This window comes from Pithys albifrons, chromosome 9 (assembly GCF_047495875.1).
Source record: "Pithys albifrons albifrons isolate INPA30051 chromosome 9, PitAlb_v1, whole genome shotgun sequence".
Taxonomy (NCBI): domain Eukaryota; kingdom Metazoa; phylum Chordata; class Aves; order Passeriformes; family Thamnophilidae; genus Pithys; species Pithys albifrons.
This window is the reverse complement of record NC_092466.1, coordinates 20,381,387-20,405,862: the sequence shown is the minus strand read 5'-3', so window position 1 is coordinate 20,405,862 and position 24,476 is coordinate 20,381,387. Positions and strand designations below refer to the sequence as shown.

At 45.8% G+C, this 24,476-nt stretch overlaps 1 protein-coding gene across 1 annotated transcript; it reads right to left on the bottom strand.

Annotated features, from left to right (window-relative positions):
* Window positions 1-1,241: 1,241 nt before the first annotated feature.
* Window positions 1,242-12,975, bottom strand: WNT8B (Wnt family member 8B). Its single transcript, XM_071563676.1, has 6 exons — window positions 12,917-12,975; window positions 6,935-6,968; window positions 5,850-5,988; window positions 4,367-4,492; window positions 2,199-2,341; window positions 1,242-1,799 (listed from the first exon to the last, which is right to left on the bottom strand). Exons 1-6 carry the CDS (start codon window positions 12,973-12,975, stop codon window positions 1,242-1,244), a joined length of 1,059 nt encoding a protein of 352 aa, XP_071419777.1.
* Between the last annotated feature and the right edge of the window lie 11,501 nt (window positions 12,976-24,476).

Genomic DNA, 24,476 nt, shown 5'->3' with positions numbered 1-24,476 from the left:
TAGACAATAACAAAACAGCCCTGGGGAAGATTGCTGTGATGGTGCAGTGAGCTTCCCCAGGTCCTGCAGCTGGCAGCTTCTTACCTCCCTACCCCAACCACAGCAAGGGAACAGAGATGCATCAACCAAATCTTGCTGCTTGCTTAGCCTATAGAATATATACAATAAGCAGTAGAGGAAAAACTTACGTATATATCACAGTAACTGTGCAATAAATTAAACTTCAAAGTGCTTCACTTTCCTATTTACACCACCATTAAATAGTAACTGACCTTATTTTCTCAGACTATTTAGTTAGTTAGCTGACAGGGTAAGAGTGCTTGGTAAGTACACCAGGAGGTGGGGAATGGGATCAGCTGGCAGCTCCTCTCTGGGAGAGATTCAGGAGGAAAAAGGGACCGGAGAAGTAAGTGTGAGGGCATCTTTATGGCATCAGTCAGGCGCTTTGGCAGGAATGGTGGAGTGAAAATGAAGACCAGACCTGAAGGCTTGGAAGACACAGAAAAAAAAGCATGGAAAACCCAAGTCATGGGGCACCTTTTTTTGGGCAGCTCTTTAATAGCCAGGTCAAGCAGCAGCTTCAGTCTTGCTGCTGCCATTTCAAATGCCAAGTAGAGCTTAGCAAAAGAGCTTAGCAAAGCTGTCAAAGGAGGGCAAGTGACTCTGTGGGCCTCCTGGAGGCTGGCTTGCTGCAGGAAGGAGTTGCATGCCTTTTCTGTTCCCTCATAGTGTAAAGCTTAGGCAATAACAACTTTATTTTAGTGCCTCTATTTTTTTAGGGTACTAAACATCTCTTTTCATTTAGGGATTACTGCTCTGAGTTGCCCAACTCTGTTGGTGCCATCTCAGTTTCCTTGTGCTTCACTAACTTGATCTCATTCAAAAGCCCAAAGCAGGTGCTTGTTTGGGGAACAGACAAGCTCAAAAACACAGAAGCCACCAAGACCTTTAGTGTCTTCAGAGGCAAACCCAGATAGAAACATTGGATAGAGTGACTGAGTTGAAGGGACCAAACCTCACCTTGTTTTTTGAACACTCGAATGTCTCCCCAGAAGTCTCCACCCACTGCACTAATGCCCTGTATGGTCAAGACCTGGGACTCATACAATGCTCTTTTGCTTTGCCCAAGCCCCAGGGAGGCAGCAGTGGGAATGAGACAAAACTGTGCCAAATGGAAATGGTGCTGGGGGCTGCTGGGGAGGGCAGGAGAGGAGAGGGGCTGACAGGACTATGGACGCAAGTCAGAGCTTTCTCTTGAGCTTGCGGCTGGCCCCACCACCTCCACTCCGCTCCCGCTTCTCCTTGCGGACACAGAAGTACTTGGTGACCCTTTTGCGGCACTGCTCACACCGCACGGCGCAACACCAGTGGAACTTGCAGTTGCAGCTGGACACCATCTCAGCTCGCCTCTCTTCCACTGCCAGCCCGCAGTCCCCACACAGCCGCCGGCAGCTCCGTTTCTCCCACTTACTGAGTGCCTTGCCCCTCTTCAGGCACTCCCTGCCCTCCGTGCCCAGCAGCCCCAGTGTCTTGTTCTCCAGGCAGTAGTCAGGAGAGTCTTCTAAATGGACCAGTTCCTTCTTGGAGATGGAGCTGAAGGTCTCAGCAATGGCACCCCGGCTGGCAGCACTGTTCCCTGCCCCCTGCAGCAAGTCCACCTTCAGGGCTTTGTGATACCTCTCCTTGAGGTAAGTTCCCACCTCCCGAAACTCAGGCAACTGCAGCCAGCAAGTCTGGGTGGTGCAGCTCCCTGATACACCATGGCATTTGCAAGTCCGCTTCATGGTCCCTTTCACAGCCTACAGGATGAGGAGAAAGAGAGGATTCAAGAAAAAGCCCAGAGGGGTCATTTCTATACTGCAGTGCATGCAGAAACATGGCTCCAGGCCTGTGGAGGAGTTTGCTATCAACCTCCCTATGCCATAGTTCTGAAGCTCACAGATTTGCTTCTCCACAGTACTCCCCTCCTGGAACTGGGAGCAGGAGGACTGCAGGAAACCATTAGCACTGTGATAACAGAAGCATTGCTACCTTAGAGCAAACACCATGCATCACATTGTACTGCTGCAATCCCCCTCCCTAGAAGTTGCTTCTTCTGGACTTGTGTTTTTAGCCACAGCAAATTGTGATTCTTCGAGGTGAATGGTCAGAGCCAATCTGGTATGCATTGTCAGGTCTGGAGGAAGAGAGAGGCTCACCTTTCTACCCGCCTCGTTGTTATGCAGGTTCATAGCAGCTCTGGCATCTTGTCCAGTCTCCAGGGCATCCACAAACTGCTTGGAAATGGCTTCCCCAAAGCCCACGTTATCGCTGCAGCCTCCCCACAGCCAGCCTTGCCCCCCTAAGAGAGTAGATGAGATGTGTGCTGTCAGAGAACCAGCCCCTTGCCTGCCTGGCTTTTGGCTCTGGGGTGTCAGAAGTGATGGGAGGGAATGGAGGCTGTGAGGCAAATCCAGCCTTTAACCTCAGATACTCCCAGATTCCTTCCCTCCCCTTGAGCTCATCACAATTCTGCTGAAGCCTGAATAGTATGTAGCTCAGGCAGACAGCAAAGCGGTATGTCCTGTACAACACATGCGGAGATTTTCAGGCTTTCTATAGAGCAGGATTTAGAAATAGTCAATTATCATGCATTAGCAGCCATACAGATAAGCCTTTGGGTCTTCAATCACCTTCTCTCAAACCCTGACATGAGCTGGTTAGGTCTGACTCATAGGGACAGTATCTTGCTAACTTGGATTAGCAAACTGGTGAAGGCATCTGGTTAGAGGGAACAGATTCCCCTTCATCTGAAATAACCTAAGCCTGGCACACATGTATCGAGAAAGCCCTCCTGTTGGCACATCCAGAGTTCTAGGATGATGTTTGGCATCTTAGAAGGATCTGATTTCCCAGTTACCATAAAGAAACAAAGGAGTCATTACAGAACTGTGAAACTGTACAAAAATATATGGAGGGTACTTTTTCTAACTGTGTGGGACCTTGATAACTTAGTTTGGCTGACTGGGAAAATGTCACACAGTTTGCTTCTTTTACTCCTAGAGGAAAATGCCAAAGTATTTATGAAGATTTGAACCCCTAACAGGTCTTGGCAGTACATCTTAGGAGTTGTGGTTTAATGGCCTTGTGCCTCTCTTGAAAGGCTGGACTTGCCCAGACTTCCCCAGGGCATCCTCTCTCGCAGGGAAAGTCAGGAGTGTGTCATGGGAGGAGGATGATGAAGTCCAAATGAAGAGCTGGGACTGAAGGGAGAATGGAAACTTTTCACCAGCTTTGATTCAGTGCAATGAATGAATTGAATCACACCGTTTTGGTCAAGCCACAAAGTTTCCTATGCCTTACAAGGTTTTAAGTTCACAATGGAAAATTTTCATGAAAAACACTATATGTTTGGGGGGAAAGAAATGTAGCATGATGAACTTGGTTTTCCAGAGAAGATAAAATTTGGTGTGTCATTGACCAAAAGTCTTTCTCTTCTAGAGACAGGCATTCCCAAACTTTGGACTCATAAGCAGCAGTGGCTGCTTTCAAAACTATTAGCCAGTAAAGTGAATTATTAAATACTGGACACTCCAGAAGAATTTGTCATAAATTGACATATACTGACTGCCCAGTGTGGCTGAGCAGGGCATGGCCTTTAAAAGATTTTGATAATTTGAAAATTGACCTCTTTCTATTCTAAACAAAAAAACTAAATGTTATTTATCTTCTGTGAAAGCTGAGCAGGGAGCTGGTGCAGTGCAGCCTGGGGTTCCACACCCTGGGGTGTGCAGTGGCTGAGAGCCTGGGTACCACTCTGGCATGAACTCTCATGTGCTTTTATGTGCCTGCCACACTGACAAATGGTGAAGAGGTTTATGAATGCCACCCTGCTTTCCCTCCTGGTTATTCTGCTCTGGGGCCACCCTGGTCCTGCAGACTGCGGGAACCCTGAGGTCCCTAATCAGCACTGCTCTAATAGGACCTGCAATTTAGATGCAAGGCATCAGATCCACTCCTCTGCCTATATGGTACTGTCATTGTCTCCAGCAGCTTGAATAGAGTTCTTCTTGATTTGAACCAGGGAAACTCCAACCCTTTCTACTTTCCTGCTCATTTAGAAAGTAAGGAAAGCATCAAGGGCTTGGCCTCAGCTGGTGTAAACTGGAGGTGCCTCCATTATCTACAATATAGCTGCTTTGGTTTCCTTGCTTCCAGCTTCCTCAGAGTTACTTTGGTTTGAACCAGGCAAAGCTCAGCTCTGGGCATTATTTTCAGGTGCATGGACCAGGAAGGGGAGCTGTTTCTGCAGGCCTCAGTGGAGGAGAGAAATGCTTCTCCAGCTGCCTGGGACATGAGTGAGGAGTGGCAGCTCGTCTCTCCTTACCCAGCTGTCCATTGCGGGAGTCATCACAGCCACAGTTGTCAAAATCCCCCAGGCTGCAGTTCCGAGTCAGCGTGTACATGACACCTGCAGAACTGATGGCATGGACAAAGGCAGTTTCTCGGTTTGCTGTCAAGTGGGAATACAAAGAAAACAGATGTGCTAAAGATTTCACGACAAGACCACTGTTAGAAATTACTCCTGCCATGCAGGAGCCTGCATAGGAAGATCCGCAGTGGGGAGGGTTTTGTGGGGTGAAGAGGAGGCCCTAAGATTAGCTTAGTTTGGGCTTGAACTGCACGAAGACAGAAGCTCCCAAATTTGATCCAGACTGACACATGCCATTTCAAAGGGTGTAGATGAGATAGCACGTGGCTGACCTTTGGGAGCTCAGCAGTGGTGTGACATAGCACAGACAGCCAAATATCCCCCACTTCTTACTAACACTTCCCAGAGGGAAGGGGCCCTCTCCAAGGATCAAAGAGCTCTTTCCCCACAGCACCCTTAAGCCTTACCTTCTGCTTGGAAGGGCTCTGAGCAGTGACCATACCTACCTACCAGGATCGATGTGCGGATCATCAGCTGACTTCACTGAGCCTTTGGCTTTTGTTTAATAGCAGCAAGGTGTGGATCTGAGCAGATAGCCTTGACAAGAATGATTCAGGAAGCTGCACCTGCTCCCAGAGAGGGACTTGAGCTGGAATTCTCTCCTCAAGGCCCACTTTGAAACCTCTGTCCACTTCTGCCAGGGGTCCTGGTCCCTTGTCTACTGCCAATCCCACCAGAGGCCTGAGGCTGTCCTCCACACCCCAGTTCTGCCTTTACAGGGCAGGTATGAGCTCACCCCAGCATCATATGTGGGTCTAGAGGGCCAGATAGGCACTGAAATATTTCCTGGTTAAGGAATGGGATACAGTGACAATGACCACAGCCCCATGCCCTGGAGCAGCCCAGGTCAAGGATGCTAGATTTCTGCCCAGAGTGACTCTGACGTCTGGAAGCTGTAGGAAGACTTTTCTGCTGCTTCTTGGCCAGAGCACAACCACTGATGAACTCTTTCCTGCTCCCTTTAGCCATATCCCTCAGCTTGCCACACCACCAGCCCGTGCTGGTTCTTACCCTCACTGGGATACCCTGGTAAACCATCTAGGCATGGTGTGTCCAGCAGCCCATGCACAGGTCAGGGTGCTGCATCCTTGTGCGAAGGCAGTTGTGTGATGTTGGTCCTGTGCAAGCTGGGGGTCAGCAGCTCTGGAGGTGATGCTGGCATTGCAAGGCTGCCCTGTGTTGAAGCTAGATCCCAGTGTGTCTGGGAGCTGATGGGTGAAGGGGTCTCCTGGAATGATCCCTCTGGGGGATTCCTGGGAGAGGAACATCCCAGGTGGGGATGGGGAAGAAAAGGAGGCACTTGGGAAGAGAGGAGGGGACCATGGGCTCTAACCTGTAGCAAGGGGGTCCCAGTAGTGGAATCCAATGCTTTCCTTACCGCTGCGCAGCCCACCATGGCTGGAGAGCTGCAGTGCCCTCTCAGGGCAGTTCCAGCGGTCCCAGGCAAACTGGAACTTGCACTCCTCGATGCCGCTCTGCGCCCCGGCTGCCACGCTGCTGGAGTAGATGAGGTAGGCCTAGGAGCAGGACAGGGATGATGTGTATTTTCATCTGAAAATAACCTGCATGTCATCTTACAGAGACAAGACATGGAGCTGAGGTCTCCCAGGCTTGGCTTCCCCAGGAAGTGAAGCTCACTACCATCAGCAGCAAAGGTATTTCCTGCTGTGCTGGGTTGGAGCCTGAGCCATTCAGGGAAAGAAGGCTGAGCTCCTGGCTGTTAGCCATATTGGGAGATGTGCCAGCCAGCCTCCGCCATGGGGAACCCCTTATCTCTCCAGCATTAGAAGAGGCAGAGCCTTCTGCTCAGAGATCAGGAAGCTCCAGGTGCCTCAGCCGGCCTCCTTCTTCACTGCAGCCCCAGCGGGACAGCCAGTGCTTTGGGGCAAGGTTGCTCCACCAGTGCATTGAGAGCTGTAGAAAAAACTAGATGAACCTGGAAGTGTTCCTGGGTAATAGCCAGAACAAAACCAGGGTAAATTTTACAACTGGTCCTGGTTAGGAAAAAAAGCCTCTGAAAGAGGAGAGCAAGGATGAGGGGGGTCAAAAGTACTGAACAAGGTCCTGTCAATTCTAGTTGTGCTCCTTGAGGGAGTATGTTTTACAAGGCCTACAGAAAGTACTCTCCAGCCAGATCTGTGTGGGTCCTGATGCCAACCTGATCATCAGGACACAATACATAACAGGTGAGAGACTCAGCTGGTGCCAATAAGCAAATCTCCAGAATCTGGCCCTAACCAGCTTAAAAGAACACCAGGTCAGTATTGTTTGAGGTTGATGCAGCCCAAGGAATTGCAGTTCATAGCAGATCTTTCTTAGTCCTTTTCTGCCTTGATGCTGGAAACCTGGGGTTGAGGCAAGCTTTGGCCAAGGCTGGGTGTAGGGGGAAGGAGGAGCTGCCCTTCTCCCTCCCTCCTTGGGTTTAGTGGAATCAGGGACAGAGATCAAAAGGATTTCTCTTACCTTGGGGCCCGTCATCAGGAAATTATTCACTGACCTGGAAGACAGAGACAGTGTCAGCAGGGAGGGGTGATGGTGGAGGGGTCTGGGGAATGCCAAGCATCCCAGAACTCTTCTCGCACTCCTCCCCAGTCTGCCTGTCTCCTGGCTGCAGGCACCTTTATTCTTTCCCCCTCATCTCCCCTTACTGCTCCCTGAGAGACAGGAAGGTGCCATCTCCTTCGTCTAAAGCCTGCTCCCCTCACTGCTCCCTCCTTTTGCTTTCCTCTGCTTAACTGTCCTTTGTATGAATCCCCACGCTGTTTTAATATTTTCCTCTTCCTCCAGCCTTGCTCTCCACCTTATCAAACTGCTCAACTTAACTCAGAGTAGCATTTCCCCCAGCTTCAGGAGCTGGACCATGTGCCAACATTATTCTCCCTGTTGGAGGACCGTGCTGAGGGAAGCAGGAGGTCACACCACCGCTCCTTTGCAGTGTGTCCCAGCTGCATCCCTCAAGATCACAGTCCCTTGTTTTCCTGTAGTGCCACTTCTGACTGCCCACACTCTCCTCTTGGTTAGCTTATGGTAATGGCTGAACACAAGCATACATATCCTCTCCCTCCTGCTGGACACTGTGCAGAGAGCCCTGGGGGTTTGGAATGGGTGGGGCTAGCCAAAATTAAACTTTCTGGTGTTCCCATTGAAGGTGTGGAGGGATCGTTTCCAAGGGTCAGACAGTGTGGCTGGTCTCCAACATCATCCCCACAGCACAACCAGTGCTGTCTGATCTGAGTCTTTCTCCAGCACGAAAGACTGTCAGTGCAAACAATTCGTCAGTATTAGGACTACACATGGTGCAGTGACCACCATACAGATCCTGGAGGATGGCTGGGTGAATCCTGCTTTTAGCCATGTCATGGCAGAAAGGACTGACACTTTGAAAAGGCTCAACAGCCAACTCCAAATATCCCTAGTCAGAAAGGAAGTGAGAGGAGATCTCTCCTACGAATACCTAATTCCAGTCTCTCCAGGTTTGCAAAATAACTCTTATCACTGTCTCTGGAGCATCTTCCCTGCTGGCACTCCAGAGAAATAAGTGGGTGAGTGCTGTTATCCTGTGGGGAGGTTACTGAGGCCAGAGGCGCAGCATGAGTGGATCGAAACTTTGCAGTGAATGGGTAGTCTGGGTAAATGATAGAGCATGCACTGATAGAAACTGGGCTGTTCAGCTTCAACTCGAGATGATGTTCCGCTTCAAATGAGCTGCAAGTGTCTCCCTGGTAAGGGAGAGAGAGGTACCCTCCTTTTGTGCTACAAATCTAGGACAAACAGTGTGGAAGCATCTGTAGCAATGCATCCACAGGCAGAAGCAGGCACTTCTGTTCCAAGCGGAGGGACAAAGTGCAGCCATGCTGCAGCCCTGCCACAGACACAGGGACAGACACGGCAGCAGGACTGGTGCCCAGACACTAGACATGTGACAAATTGAGAAGGGATGTTGCCCTGCCCTTGAAAACTGCTCCTGCAATTAGTGAGCCCATTTTACCTCTGCTAGAACTGCCCTCATGGAGATCCTATCCAAGGTAGAGCACAAAAATCACAAGAAAGTTGATCTTTGCTGTTACAGTTTAGAAAGAGCTGAGAGAATGAGTTTGTAATGTTTCACTTGGGCAAGTCTAATTATTTTGGGGGGTTTTTTGGTTGGTTGGTTTGGGTTTTTTTTTGTGAAAATGTGTTCATATTGATGAAGTTTGCTTTGGGAAATATTCAAAATGACAGTGGGCTGTGCAATAGCAGGAGATTCTTTCCCTTTGTTCCAGGCTTGGGATTCAGACCCGTCTGTACTCCAGCCCTCATGGGAACTTTAGCACAAAGTCGATGGTTGTTTTGCAGAGGAATTTTTCTTTCGAAGCTGCTTCTGCATTGTACAACTAATTAAATATTTCCTGGGACTTGGAGAGACGGCATCTGTAGCTGAGTGATTAGAGCATCGGGTGACCTGAATCACACAGGGCCATGAACCTGGGGCTAATCAGACTGTGTAAGCTCCACAGGTCCCCATCCTAATGCAACTGGATAGCAGCATGAACAAGTCATTTTTCCATCTGGTTTCCCTCCTGTCCTTTGCCTTGTACTTAAGTGCTTTGCTGTGGGGACCACACTCAGGAAGGTGTCAGTGTGAATCAAAGCCCCTGGTAGCAGCTGTGAGAAAACTCCGGTAAAATGCCCCTGTGTAGGCAAGAACTAGAAAATTGCAGGTCCTCTCTTATCTTGTTTTTCTGGCCAAAACAAGAGTTACATGCCATTGATGTTGCTTCCTATGTGTGTAGGAAAACCCAAATTCACTGTGTACAAGAGGGATTTGCCTCAAACCCTTGCTGGCATCATCTTGTACTGGGAACATCTGAGCAGTTGCAAGGGTGGCTTTAGGAGGAGGATAGTAAACCACAAATTCAAGGGTTACAGCAAACCAGCCAGTTAGCAGAAGCCAATTGACATGACTGCATTGAAGCAGAGGATCTGTTCCTCCCAGGACAAACCTCAAGGTTCATAAAAAGGCCAGGTTCAGAATATGCCAATTCACCATCTGCAGCTGAGCAAATGATACAGTAGCAATTCCCCAGCAGGATATTCTAAACATTTTTAAGCAGTTGGAGAGACAGAAGGCATTTTCCCTGAGCTCTCCGACAACAGGCAGGCACGCTGCCAGGCGGGTTTGTAGGACTTAGACTAGTAAAGGATTCACTTAAACTTGGTACACTTGACACCCCAACATTTAACTCTTGGAGCTACAAGTGGATTCAGGAGAAAGGGAGCTGGCACTGTCCTGTCGCTGGAAGATAACTGAAATTCTTTTTATCATTGAGAGGGAAGGAAAGATTAATAATGGAGACATAACCTGTGTGCTTTGTCTTTGCTCTTATGATTTAGCTAAGAAAAGTGCATCTCCATTCTGTATATTCTCCAGTGAGGGCAGACAGCAATGAAGCCACAAGTTTCACAGGTGTGCAGTATTGACAATGCCACTTGAATCATCTCTGTGCTGCAAACAGGAATCACTACAAAACCTAATCTCTCTTGTTTTCTTTGTAGTGTGATTTTAAAAAAAAAATATTTATTTCTACTACATTTTCGTAGCATTGTAAAGGAAAGCAGAATGTAATCCTAAATAACTAGCTAGCTGCATCCTCACCGGGTGTTAACCAGTCCAATTCCCATGACTTTGGTGACATTTTAAAATCCCACACATAGAAAGAAACACTTGAAGTCATTCTTTTTCTTTGAGAAAGGTCACAAAGTTTTGAGATACATAAACCCCTTTCCTTCCACCTTCAAACTCCAGGACAGTGTTACAAAGACTGAAATGGAGCAGACTCAAACCTCAGCAGGTATAGAGGGGAGACCCACTGAGTTCCTCAGCCCCCTTCCCAGCCTGTGCAGGGCCCTGGCTGGGCTACACTGCGTCCCTCACTGCAAGTCTCCAGGTAAAAACTAAATCTCGGGCAAGAGATTTTCATTACATCTGATATTAGGAAATTATCTCAAAGCTAATGAATATCTATAGCAGGAGTTCTCTATCATAGTTTTATTGAATCTGAAAGCAAGGAGCCCTGCCAAGCAGCTGTTCCATTATATTTTACACATATCAAATACTAACAAGCCTCTGATAATTCCATCTCAGTTAAAACTTTAACCAGTAACAGCATCCCACTCCTCAGTTTAATATGCCCTAAGAGCATTATCTAATCTTCCATTAAAATATTTGATAACTTATTACCCACTCAGGCTACTGTGCTGCTGGTTCAGCTCTTTAGAAAATTGTATTTACATATTTACCATCATTACTCTAAATACAGAAAATGGATAGAATTTCACTTTGGATCTAAGTTTCATTCTCAAGTATGAACTCCCCAAGGTTATTAGAAAACCAAGGAGGCTGGAAACAAACTGCAGTCCCACAGCTGAAGTGTCAAAAAAATCAAAACAAACCAAAAACACTTAAAAACAAAATGCTGCATTAGAGATTGTTCCATTATTCCCACAGGATAGGAGACTGGGCAGCAACTCAATAATACTTGGAGCTTTACTTTTTTTTTTCTTCATTTCTCTCTATTCTGTTATCTTTATTTGGGGGGTTTTAGTTCCTAAATGCAACCCTGACATTTTGATCATCTAGAAATACACCGGTTGAATGGTCAATTAAATGGTAGAATTTAATTTCATGCTCAGAGAAGGGAAGTGGCCACATATATATATAAAATAATTTTTGTTGTTCTATATTGTCTCTCCCTGCCAACCCGCTCCAAATTCTCGTTATTAAATCACAGGAAAAAAATTAACTTGTGTTTTAAGTTGTTGAATTAGATAAAGAAAACCAGCACAAATTTCAAGCAGAATTATTTTATGTGTCCACAAACTTTGCTTTTTTTAGTCCTCAAGAGTTAAGGAACAGTGTCTGTAAAAAGATAATTTCAAATAAAGGTTGCAATTTTCCTTTCTCTCAGGAACCCATGATCTACAAGCAATATGCAGAGAGAAGCGGGATTATCTTGATCTGTACTTTTCTCTTAGAGAAAAACTTCTCAAAGGCAGATAGGGAATTTAAACATGTAATTTTGGATTGAAAATTCTTCATATTTCCATATTTAACTCTACTTTGTGCATGGAAGTTTCTTTCCTTTGAAACTGTCTTTTAAAATGTTGATTATTTTTTCTTTAATGTATTCTAAACCTGTTTTTATTGAGGAAAACAAGACACATTCTTAGGAAGAGCAGAAAAATTACAATAAAATGAGCATGAGCTCTTGCCTAACCTTTCTGCAAAACATAAATATTTCCCTTGTTCCAGAAGGGAGATGTATCTTGAGTTTGCTGCTTTATAGTATTTAGATATACACAAATTGTTGCACATTCTTTTCATGAAGGGAGTAGGAAATCTCTGAAAGAACATAAATTTCATTCCCAGACTAACATGAACTAGTTCCCACTTACTTTTTGGTTTCTCCTTCTGTAATTTTGATTTCTCCATCCATGGAAATACCCCTGATTTGCTTTGGGGAAAGCAGGGGATTTTAGTCATTGAACAGGAAAAGACTTTCTTTGCCATTAAAGATAAGTCTGTAACCCATTTTGCAGGTTCCTCGGGGCTTCACAACAATGGAGAATAAAGTTTGGGTTCTTACTAAAAATCATATAGGAAAAAATACTAAGGAGCCCATCTCCATATGGGCACGGGACTGATATACTCTGCAAGGAATGATACAAGACTTGATGCAGTATAATCTCTTTCTGCTTACTCTTATAGAACTTTTCTGAAAAATAATATAAAACCAGTCTTAGGACAGAGCAAGAGGTCCACAGGAGATGGCCGCAGGTTTGTGCACACCAGAACTGGTCTGACAGGACTCAGGTGGTTGGAAACCAAACCATAGGTATCTCCATACCAAAAGCTTCTCCCCAGGAAATCCTAATACATTAATTTCAGATGTGTAATTCTGACCCTGTGTTTGCCAAGGAGCGTGGATCTCAGGCTGCTCATGCAGAGTGACAGTCCTATGGATTTAATTCACCCCTGCTGGCTCTGAGCTCTTAATCAAGGACTTTCTTCTTTGGGGAGTGTGAGAGCAGCCCCACTTGATTGATTAAGACAAGAGACAGGCTGTGAGCCTCTGGAAAAACAAGTCCCTGGCTCTTCCTCTGGGTTATCTTTCCATTTGGAAGTGAGGGACTAGGTCCTCCGCATTTGCTCTCCTCTATTTTGCCCCAGCTCAGGATTTGGCCCATAGTTATTGCTGGAGGCACAGGGGAAAAGGGGGACTGTCATAGATCTAACCTCTCTGCCAATGAGTGTGTCAGGACTTAGTTAAATATCTGGTTCCATTAAAGACAGAACTGAGCTAAATGGGAAAGAGGCGACATTTAGGAAGGTGAAGAGGAATTTCCTTAGGGTATCTGGGAAGAGCACCTGTCTGTGACACAGACTGAGGTGCTCTCAGTACTCACCAGGCACAGCAGGATTGGAAGAAGGGAGTGAGGAAGAAGATGCCCAGATAAGGGTCCATGTGAAATGTAAAATCCAAATAAAGAGGGAGAAAGAAGATCCTAAAAAAAACCCTCAACTTGGGTACCACCACCAGAGAAAAGGAAAAAAAGCAAAAAAACCACAACTAAATTAGGGAAGGGATGGAGTTATTTTCCACCCAGCAGTCCTGGTGTGATGAAGAGGCGTATGTCTCCTGAATCCCAACTTCTGCAAAGGGTAACCAATCCTAAAGTAAGAGCTAAAGGGGGTTGGTGAAATGGAGCTGCAGAACTTCCTTAGAAGAGATTATCTACTTAATTAAAGATTTTTTTTTCCCTAAGTCCTTCAGCCAATCAGGACTCAAGTGCCAGAGAGAGATTGAACTGATGAAAAGAACACCCCAGGTTCCTCGAAGACAAATGCACCACGAAAGGGATAAGAGGGAGGGAAAAGGGGAAAACAAAACAAAACAAAAAAAAAAAGAGAGAGAGGGATAAAGACAGAGACAGCAAATCCCTTAAAGTAATCACTAGATTCAATCTTCACCAGTCAAGCTCATTTCATCCTGACTCTCCATTCCCCGCAAAGGGAATTGGAGTCCTGTCACCTCCTCCTGTCTAAGAGACACTGCTGACGCCAGGGTGTACTGGGTGCTCTGGTATGAGGGCTTGGGTTCAGGCTGTCTGTGTCACAGGTGGTTAAACACCGTCTCTGCCTCAGTCTCCTCCAGGAGTTTAAGGGAGATCAGGGCCAGTTTCTACCTGCATCTGCTTTATCATGGCAACCTGCTCTTTATTCCCACCTCCTGTTTGCATCATGCCATTCTCACCCCAGGAGAAAGACCTCTGACTAAGCCTTCTGATCCCCCCTTAATTTTTTGCTATTGGGGTTTCCCATGAAGTCCATAGAAGGTGGTCTTTGGTTTGGGAGGGTTAATGGTCTCTCATTGAGGGCTTATCCCTCAGTCTAGCACCCAAAAACTGCTACAGCTACTTAGAAGTGCATCCAGCCTGTGCCTACTGGCCATGTGGGACACCCCAGTACTGTCACACCACCTACCACAGATACTCTGACTGGCCCTAGATCAACGTGACCAGCTGTATCACTGTGTTCCAAAGCTATAGAAGGACCTTCTCCAAACTGCTCAACTGGATTTTATGCTGTGGACATGATGAGCCAAAACATGGGCTGAGACCAGTCAAACTCATCTCAGCTGGGGTGCAGCTGCCAGGCAGAAGGGCTGGACCCAGGCAGGATTTGAAGAGGGTCGAGACCCTGTGGCTGAGCCAAGAGGCAGGGCTGCCTGGAGGCTGAGTTTTTCTTGGGCACACATCAGGTGGACAAAAGTACCTCCCGAGTCACACAGTCTCAGGGAGAAAAACTTGCCCAACAAAGATGTGCTCTCAGATAAACTTTGGGGACCTCACACTGAACCCAGCTGTGCCCAGGTCAGGGAGCCCTGGCCAGGCATTAGCTGGGCATAGCACGTAGGACACCACTGGCAAAACATTACCCTTGCCCAGACCTATCCACCCAGCCAGGGCAGCCCCTCCCACCAGGGGTGACTGGGCAGTTTGTGGGCACCTAGTAGAGGAGAAAATACAGCTGCCAGCAATTGATCCCAGGGCCAGCTGTGCCTCTCAGCTGTGTCCTGTTACAGCAAGACTGATGGTATTTACACTCATTAAAGTCCCAGATCCTGGAGCTATGGGCTTTTTGAGAATGAATGTGCTATGAATACTGAGAAAAAGCTTGAAAATTTATCTAGTAGAGAATAAAATCCCAGAAACCAAAAGGTGGGGGAAATAAACCCTTTATTTTTTTAATTAATTTTATGATTAGTTATATTGAAAAAAAATTCAATGCTGTGATTTTTAGCAGAGTATAATGGGTTTGGTGGTCTAATTCAGGTAGTGGGGGTGGCTATGCTTCCCCTCCCAGGCTGTCCTGGACTTGGTATGGGGAAAAGCAGTAGAGGCTGATGCTGCCCCAGGGAACTGAGAGGCTGCTGTAGGATTCAGTCCCACTGGGTCAGTGCTATTGGGGTACAGGGGGTGCCACCACCCTCGTATCTATTCTTGATGGTAGGAAGGGGAAGAATTTCCAGTTGTTTCTTGTAAGTCTCCAACTGCCTGTGTCAGGACTTCGAACAAGAGTTTTCACATTTCTCAGGTCTGGCAACAACAATATTTTGGAATCATGCAGCGCTTCAGACACGTCTTGACCAACTGGAAAGGAAGGACACTATTGAGTTCACTGGGGTGAGCTGTTTTTGTTACTCCAAGACAAATGAAGTAAGAAGATTGCAAAAAATAGGAAAAAATTAATTGTAGGTGATTCGAAACAAACAGGTGGAATAGATTTTTTTTTAATTAACTCTTACAAGAGTCAACCAGGACTTTTTCCAAGCTCACAGAAGCACCAGCAGCTTCAGAAACAGCAGCCTCTCCTTTCAGCTTCTAATTCCTATTAAATGGAACAGTCACTTTTCTGGAAGCAAGCCTGTCTGTCAAACAGAAGAGGCTGGAGGCAAAACCTGAAAAGAAACTGTCCCAAACATGTTTCAAAACATTTAATTACAGCTCTCAGAAGCTGCTTAAAAGAGGCTCTATGAAGCACTCTAAAGAAGTGGGATGCAAAGTTGATGTATAATGTTCTTCAAATGTTGTTACTGTTACTGACAAGAGCTCTGTAAATTTACTAAAATGAACCCAGAGAGCATTAAAATACATTTTATAGCGAGAACTGGTACCTTACCCCAGCTGAAGCCCTGGCCATTACAGATCTCTTCTGACCTTTGCAGTAAGTGATGTAATGTGTGTTTGACTATTTGCCTATCTCCCAGAACGGCAGGCTGGGCTTGAGGACAACAGGAGATAAAGAACCTACCACCACCTGTGGTAATTGCTTCAGCAACCAATATTTTAATATAATATGTCTACATTTAATTTCCAGAGTACAGAGAAAATCTGAACTGTCCTAAAAGAACTCATACAAGTAATCACAGAAAAAGTGAAAAACCCAAGGCCTCTAATGCTCTTGCTACCTTCCACCCTGTTACAAATGCAACTAATGGATGTAAGAAAAAGAGGTTAAGAAATGGGGGTAATAATTCCAAGTCTGGGTCACGGATATCTCAGGGGATTCTTGGTGTCAATGCAAAGGGATCAAATGACAGATTTGTTAAAACAAAATGGCCATTAAAAAGGTCAAGAAGGAATTCAAAGTCTCTTATATTGAAAGGCATGAGATCAAAAGAAAATGAAATAAATGTTGTCTAGGCAGCACTCAGAATTCCACCCTGAAAGAGGTGGAATAGTCTTAGAAAGGTCCAGCTTCGCCTGCAGGAAACAGATTTCAACTGACTTGATTGCTTCTCTGCCTTTTGCACAAATACAGCTAAATACAGCTTCAATAGTGTCTAAAGCCTGTCAAAACCAGCCCCCCAAGAAGGTGTAATTGTTGCTCGCAATCCTGTATTGAACATGCCCTGTGCTATTCTGCTTCTACCGTCAAGTGGCTCCAGAAACAAAGCCAAATAAAGGTTGGGGAAATGTAATAGCTTTCATGAGATCGACTGACATGCAATGAAAGCAAACATGGGGGGTTTTAGCATTTTGGCTCTGAAAAGGCAGGAAAGGTGCCAGTGTGCCCAGAAGCCTCTCTGTTTATTTTTGTGTTTAGCTGTATCAGTTGGAGACTGTGCCATTAAAGACAGTATTGACACACTAGGACACATGAATGGCTGTGTGACCTCCTCCCCATAAGCTTGATTTTGTAGTCTTTATGCTCCCTAATGCTGTTCTCTGCATGGGTGACACATGCTAAGCAGCCTCCTGCAAGGTCTTCTTGTGCATTATTGAATGCACCCTCACATTCATAGGTTTTCCTTACAGTTCATGCAGGGACAGCTAGAAGATTCTTGACCACTGCAGTGAACTGTGGAACTGGACAAATCCATTACACATCTCATAGGAAGTGACTTCTGCCCAGTTGTGGGGAAGGCAGAAGGGTCAGATGTTTATGCTGTTCTTCAGTTGCTGCAGAGAATCTCAAGGTGTGCACAAGAAAACAAGAAAATTTTTTCACATCAGAAGGGTCAGAAATGTTGCAATGGCTATGGAGGTTTGGTCCTGCGGTTCAAGGCATGGACAGCTACAAAGCGTTTTCCACTTCCAGCTCTCAAAGTGCCTCAGTGAAACAGCTCCCCCACTTCTCCCATTTTACAGGATGCAAAACTGAGGCCTGGAGTGAGCCAGGCAGTGGTCTGGGGTAGATCCAGCGTCCTGCATCCTAGACTGACCCCAGACTCCACCTGACTAGTCTGATGTTCAAGGCAGCCAGTTTCAAGGGAAAGGCAAAGATCTTTAGGGAAACATCCTCTTTAGCCATGGTATGTAGAAATTGGCTGTGCCCTAGAATAAGTGAGCTTAGAGCACTTCAAAAGCTCTGGTTCATTGAGTCATGGGCTACAATGATTCCTTTATCACATATTCTCAGTTACAGTACTAGAGGAAGTGACCTGCACAGGCTATGCTGGTTGACTTAAAAAAGTATTTCTTCTGAGTGTTCAGAAACCAGTTTTGGATCCAGGGCATCTTTTTCCAGTAGGCACAAAGCAGGCAACTGAGGGCTCTGAGAGGGAAAGGGACAGAAGTGCTGAGAGGTGGGTCTCTGGAGATGAAAATCAAAGAAAAGTGAGGACGTGGTATGTCAAGGACAAGCAGGATCAGTTTGGAGAAAAGGGACAGTGAGAATGGGAGGGAAATTATGTATAGCACTCCAGGAAGGGTGTAATTAGGATGAGCAGGACTGAGCAAGTTGAAGCACATTCCTGGCTGGCTGGCAGTTGGTGAGATAACCCCTGGAGGTGAGAGGGACCATAGTGAGCTCCTAGGTCTAACAAACAACATACCCTGGCCACTTGCCAGCCACATCTTGCTCCTGTCCTCACGCGCCCTAAAGAAAAGCCTGAGTCCCATGTGAAGTGGCATTCACAGAGCTCCCCAGCACAGCCCTCTGAGGTCCAGGAGCCTAGGCCATGTGCTACTGCTCATCTTGGACACAGACAACATCCTTTAAAGAGCTTTGCTTGGGCCACCACAGACAAGATCAGAGTCATGGAGTATAAATGTCATGGGCATCAGTGTAGGTGGCCACGCAAAAGGAGCCTCCCTTCAGCACCCACGAGGGCTCTCCTTCTCAAGGGGGAAGTGTATTTGGCCCTTGGCCTTTGCACGTAAAGTTTTTGGGCATGGCAAAAACAAACCAACCAAATAAACAAATAAATTAGTAGCTGGAAGGGGGAAGGACTATGAATTTCAGAGATGTGCAGAGCTCTGTGGACCAGAGGATGAGGCTGGAAGATGGTTCAGCAATGCAGTGTAAATAATTGCTACTTTGGGTCTTTACAGACCTGAGGAACCTCAAGAAAAATCTACATGGGAGCTGCTTAAATGAGTTCACTGTTGAAACAGAGACATAAATTTTTTTTCCCTTTCAGGCTCCCAGTGCTCCCCTCAATATTATTATTATCAGGAATATTTGTAAACACAACTGCATTTCAAACTGTAAGAATTAATCGTTAAGAAGACTTCCCAGAGACATGCTTTGAACTTCTTTAGTTGAAACTGTTCACAAGCTCTGCAGGAGCTATAAAGAGCTCCTGCCAACTTACAACTGCATCCTCTTCACCCAAGTCAGTTTGCTCAGCTCTAGTGCAAAGAGACTGACTGGTTTAGAGGCCTTTTTGTGAGGTTGACAGGAGCAGGTTTAGCTGAGGAATTTTCGCATCCCTGTGATCTTTTTCATCTCTAATTTGCTATGCAGTCTAATGATCGTGCAGTGGCACCCGGAGCTTTGAATTACCCTGTAATTTGTGCCTCTGACAAGCCAGCCTGCTGCGTCGAAGCCGGCAGATGGTGCTCCCAGCTTGGCCTGCAGCCGGGCTGAGCCTCAGCAATGCTGCACAAGAGTACTCTTGGATCACAGGAGTGCGGGGAAATGTTTCTGTGCTGGACATAGCTATGTCCAGCACAGACAACAGGATCTGTAGGGGATTCAAGCATAAAAATTCTTCTTTTCTCCCCCCTGCTTCTCCAGACCAAGTATCTTGAGGCCTCAGCATGGGTAAAGTCCAAAATTTATTCTGACTGCTGGTGTTCACAGCAGGGGTGTGGAGCTGCCGGTGGCTGTGCCCACAGGCAGAGGACAGCAGCACCCTGGTGTAAGCTCCCTGCTGCACAGTGCCACAGCGCAGCTGCCACTGTGCACACGCTTCCCACAGACCAGCCACCATGGAGCCGATGGGTCTTCTACCAACACCCGGCCTTAGCTCTGGAAAGATCAAAAGCTTATCAACTCTCAGTAGGGAGATGGATGTAAAGCTGTCAACAACATACACAGATCTGTATCCAAACTTTTTCACAGGTCCTAGGACAAACCCCAAGGTCAGGGACCTGCAAATCTGGCTCAGCTCAGCCCTACAAAAGCAATAAAAACTGCTCTGGGGTAAATCCAGGGAGGTCTACCCTTTGCCTACAGGTAACTATCATGATTAACATTCTGCATTTACCAGCAATGAGTCAGACCTGCAAAATCATGAGACCAGCTTGAAAATAATACACAGTGCCAAATAGTTGTGTCCAAGCCTTTAAGGTACTCTTGGGGCTTGTTTCCTCTAAAAATGGCAGGGCTGGGAACATACTGTTCTCTTGGATGAAAGGCAAGCTGATAGTCTTGGGCTCCGAACAACTGGGCTTTCCAATAAACACCCAATTGTCAAAAGGCTTGCCAGAAATTACAGGGGGTAGTGAGGCCGAGCAGGCACGTAGAATCTCTCTGTATTGACCAAAACTTGCTGAGTGTGGGTCCTTGCTGTTTGCTCAAGAAATCTCACATATTCAGTGTTTGTACATTAAAATACTGGATCTATTTTGCTCTGGCCTTGGCCAGGAACTTCTTTTGGCCTTCAGTGTAATACTTGTTGCTACTCTTCACTTTGGGAGTGGTTACATTTTAGAGGTGAGCATCAAATCAGCCCATAGGGTGCGGTGGCCCCAGCGAGCTGTAAGGAAAGCTGAATCATTTCCCAGTAAAACCCAGGATGCAGGATTTGGCTCCAGCTCTAGCGTACTCCAGTGTCATGTGCACTGACTAGGACCATCTCTTCTGCCAGAATAGTCAGACAGTCCGAATAAATGGTGATTATGATGAGCTTGGAGGCTGAATGATGGCCAAGATGAAGAAACAGCTCCAAGATGGTCAGGATAAACTGGCACTACAAAATCATTCACCAATCCTTCATAAATGCCATTGCTGTCAGAGCCACTACCCAGCTTTCTGTCAAAATCTTAAACACAAAATACTTTTATTGATGGTTGCTGGAAAAATGTTGCAGACACACTATTGTTGGACAACCCTGACCTCTTTTATTAGTGTCCCAAGAAACAAGCATCACTTTTGTTGGCCTGTTGGGGACAAGCCCCTTGGCTTTCATATTGCCAGCCATGACAAGATTTCACCAATGATGAGGGCCACCCCAAAGAGGTGCTTTATTGAAGCACAACATGCTCTGAAGGAGATGTTTCTTTTCCCATCTAAATGGACCAGATAATCCGGTTACAGGCTAAGAGTATTGCTTGTGTCCCAATCAAGATTTTCTCTGAGTCCGAAAAAACAGAGATCAAAAGAGTGAAGAAAAGAGAATTGTGGCTGGAAATGATACACCTTTTCTGATTGCCACCATTGAATCACAGGTAGGAAAGATGGCTTCATGTTGGTCAGATGCTGCTGGAGAGTCAAACTTTCTTCTGGCCAGTTACATTCATTTATCTCAACTGACAGCAGTAAAGTTTGCTTTGTATGAATGTTTTACAAAGGCTTCCTTATCTCACCGCTGTCACTGCAGCATCCCAGGACATGGTCCACTGCAACCTCTCAGTGCATTTATGAAGTGTGAGCTGTTGACTAGAGGCTGGTAACTGAGGCAAAGCACAGAAAATGACTTGCCTAGACCCAAACAGTAAAATGTTATCTCATATGGTACATCTGAGCAGAAAACAGACCATAGTTTAGCCTGCTACTAAACTATGTGAGTGGAGAGTACCCATATAATATATCACTGCTGAGAAGAGTATCTTACAGTAGAAAATGCAACATCCTGGCTTCTGGCCAGAGGTTGCTGGGGGCTGGTACACTGGGATGGCACTATCTCAGGAGCAAAATACTGTCCCATATAAAGTCAGCTCTTCCCAAACATTGGTGTTTATATGGGGACCTGCATCTGGTGTCAGAATGAAAATCAACAGCGAAGTTTACACTGGTTTTGCCTAAACACATGCAAAGTAGGAATGAGCTGTATGTTTAGAGGACAAAGCATTCATTGCAACACCAAGAGAGAAGGCGGCAAAAACCCCCAACCACCACCACATTAGAAGAAACTAATGTTCATATTTATCCATCACTGGGTGGTATTTTCTGGAATGATATACTTTAGGTAGCTTTATCCTTACCCATTGTCACTGAGAAAGATGTGCTAAATCCCAGACTTTGTGTTGTCAGACTACACTGAGGTACCTGTTTGGAGACAAGAGTCCAACCCTTCCTTCTCCTCACTTTTCAGAAATATGGCAACATGACTCAGACCTCATGCCATCAGGGTGACCAAAGAGGAATCTGTAACACGCTGTGGTACTGCAGGCACCAACCTCAGACCCACTGCCCCTGCAGTTCCCTGTCTGACTCAGGGATGTTGATGCTGCCTCAGCTCTTACTTCAGCTAATAATGTATACTGTGAACTCTGCAAAGGAATTTTTTTATTAGCACCGCAGGGTGTGCTGATAGATAATTGCATATGACAGGAGTCATTCTTACAGCCACAGTCCACTTGCTGTTGCTATGTCCAAAGCCTTGCATGCAGCTGCTGGAACAGCCCTTACCTGCCCATGGATTGTAACCAGGGAAAGAACAGAATGTCCTCAGAAATTATGCATGGCTTGTTTCTGGGATGCTTTTCATTATGAGCATAAATAAAATTACCATGTATCATTGGTAGGTGGTTATGCTAAGAGGAGATAATAGATCCCACCCAGGACACAGGCTCTTCTATTTCCAGCTTAGCCTTTGATCATGGATAAATTACTCTTCTTTTGCATGCCTCTGTCTCCCTCCCCATTTAAGTGTCCACTTAGACTGTAAGCTTTTGGAGACAGTGGGTGTATCCCAGCATGGAGGTACAGAATGTAGTATAGATACTTTACAACACCCAGAATAGAGATCTTAATCCTGATGGCAGCCTTCACACATTATCTTAATAGAAGCATCAAAGTCTATGTATGAAATAATTTACCTGAACAATCTTTTGGCCATACTGGTTCCAGATCAGACGTGTGATAAGAAGTGACAGAGAAAACTGTGTGTGTATAAAACCACTTTATGTGTTTGGAATGGCTGAAGGTATAACATATGGGTTCTGAGTGGAGGTGACTGCCCTCCAAGTGACAGCACTGCACCTCAGACACGATGTGTATGCTGTCTCCAGAGCCTTTTAGAAGCTTTCTTCTGTGTGGGAAAAAGGAGTCAGCTCCAGATCTTGGATCCCAAAGGGCAATTTTTCAACAACTGTTGTGTTTCCCTGCAGGGAGCAACTCTTTAGAGAGCCGACTAATACCATGCTGGCACCAGAGAGTGAACTGGTATCTCCATTATTCTTGATCCATCTGAAGAGGCAGCGAAACCCAAAGGCTTGAAGACAGTGGACCCTCCAGCCCTCTTGACCCTTTTCCATTTTTAACTACCCACTAGAAACACCACAGGAGGTAGAAGGCATCAGTTCTTAAGGAAAATTTCCTTTTGACTAAAAATTCTCAAAAATTTGAACAGGTTTTGACCACAAGTAATGTGAGGACCACTAATACTGCTTGACCTGCCATTAATAGAGTGAACTTCCCATCTCGTGTGGCAGAAGAGCAGACTCCACTATGCATCTCACTTCCAAGGGTGTCTTCCTGTCTTCCAGCTTTGCTGGGCTGCAAGGGGCAGATCTGTGTGCAGCCTCTACCACAGAGAGCATATTTCATTGGCGTACTACCTCTCTTGACCAAGACATCAGTCAGTCATCCATCCTAAAGAACTGGTGGTATTTTTCACTGTGCTTTCAGGCCAGCTTTGTGTTCTTTGTGTTTCCTCTGTCCCAGCTGGCAGATCCATATCCACACTGTGCAGGATCTTTCTGGCAGCACTAGGCATCCTGAAGCAAGAATGAACCTCTGTTACCCGTTTGCCAGCCATTTTCTAATCTAAGCCTTGCTATTTTTATCCAGTTCAGATTTCTTCACTCCTTTAATAAATATATAATGTGGCAATCTATCAAATGTCTGGCTGAAGGCAGAGCAGTTTGCAATAATTTCTGGCCCTACTGCCAGAAAACAACTAACTAATCAAGTGGCATCTTGTTTGCTGAGTTAACCCCAGTAACAAAGTCTCCTCTCAGAGGAAGGATCTGGATATCAGGACTCTCTCAACATTTCCACCACACTGGGTGTTTCTCTCCCTTCTCTCTCAAATCAACTACATTAATGATGTAGTAGAGGAGAATTCATGACATCTCATCATGTCCACCATCTTCCCCAAACACCAAAGGAGCAAGTGCCCTATGTGTCACAAGGAAAGTTGTAGGTCCTCCAGTGAAGTCACTCAGTCCTCTCAGATTTCTGTCCTCAATGTCCCAACAAACAGCAATAGCATCTACTGCCATGTCCCTCTTGTGACCTCAGGCCCCGTGTGTCCTAGATGTAATACCTCTCATTGAGAGCTGAGTGACTTTTTTGGTTTGGACCACTAGCAGACACTGCTGGGTCTTTATCTGAGCTGAGTCAAAGTACACAGATTCAAAATGTGCTGTCCTATAATAACAGGGAGAGAGTGGCTCCAAATATGTTGTTTGTACCATCAGCTAAATGCTAATTTTGGAGCTGTTCTCCCTCCCACTTTGCTGGGTTATCTTGACAGAACAAAAGCTAGAATTTCTGAAGAACTAGCAATTACTAGCAAGTTTCTAAGGGCAGAACTAAAATATGTCTAAGGAAAAAATAGAAAAAAAACTACAGTCATTAAATCGTCTCTGATTTCCACAAAAACCCCCAACAACAACAAAAAACCCCCACAAAAACAAAAAAAACCCCAACAAACAAATAAACAAAAACCCCCCACCAAAACCCAGAGCTTCTGCCCTCTGAAAACTCTGTGCTTCACAGTATCTTTAGCAGGATTTCCAAAATCATTTGTATATATAAACCTTGGTCTGGGTGTCCTTTATGTGAGGCTAAGGTAGTGGATCATTCTCTCATGCTCAGTCAAATACATTAACAAATTTCTTTTGGGCATAGATAGGGTCTCACCCATTTTGGAGACTTTGTGCTGAAATGAGCACAAAGTCACAACTTCTCTGCTGAGGAAAGGTGCACTCACCCCTTATGAGCCTCAGTTGTGCCTGCTACCCCTTCCAGATGGGGAAACTTGTGGGGAATAGAGGGCAGCTG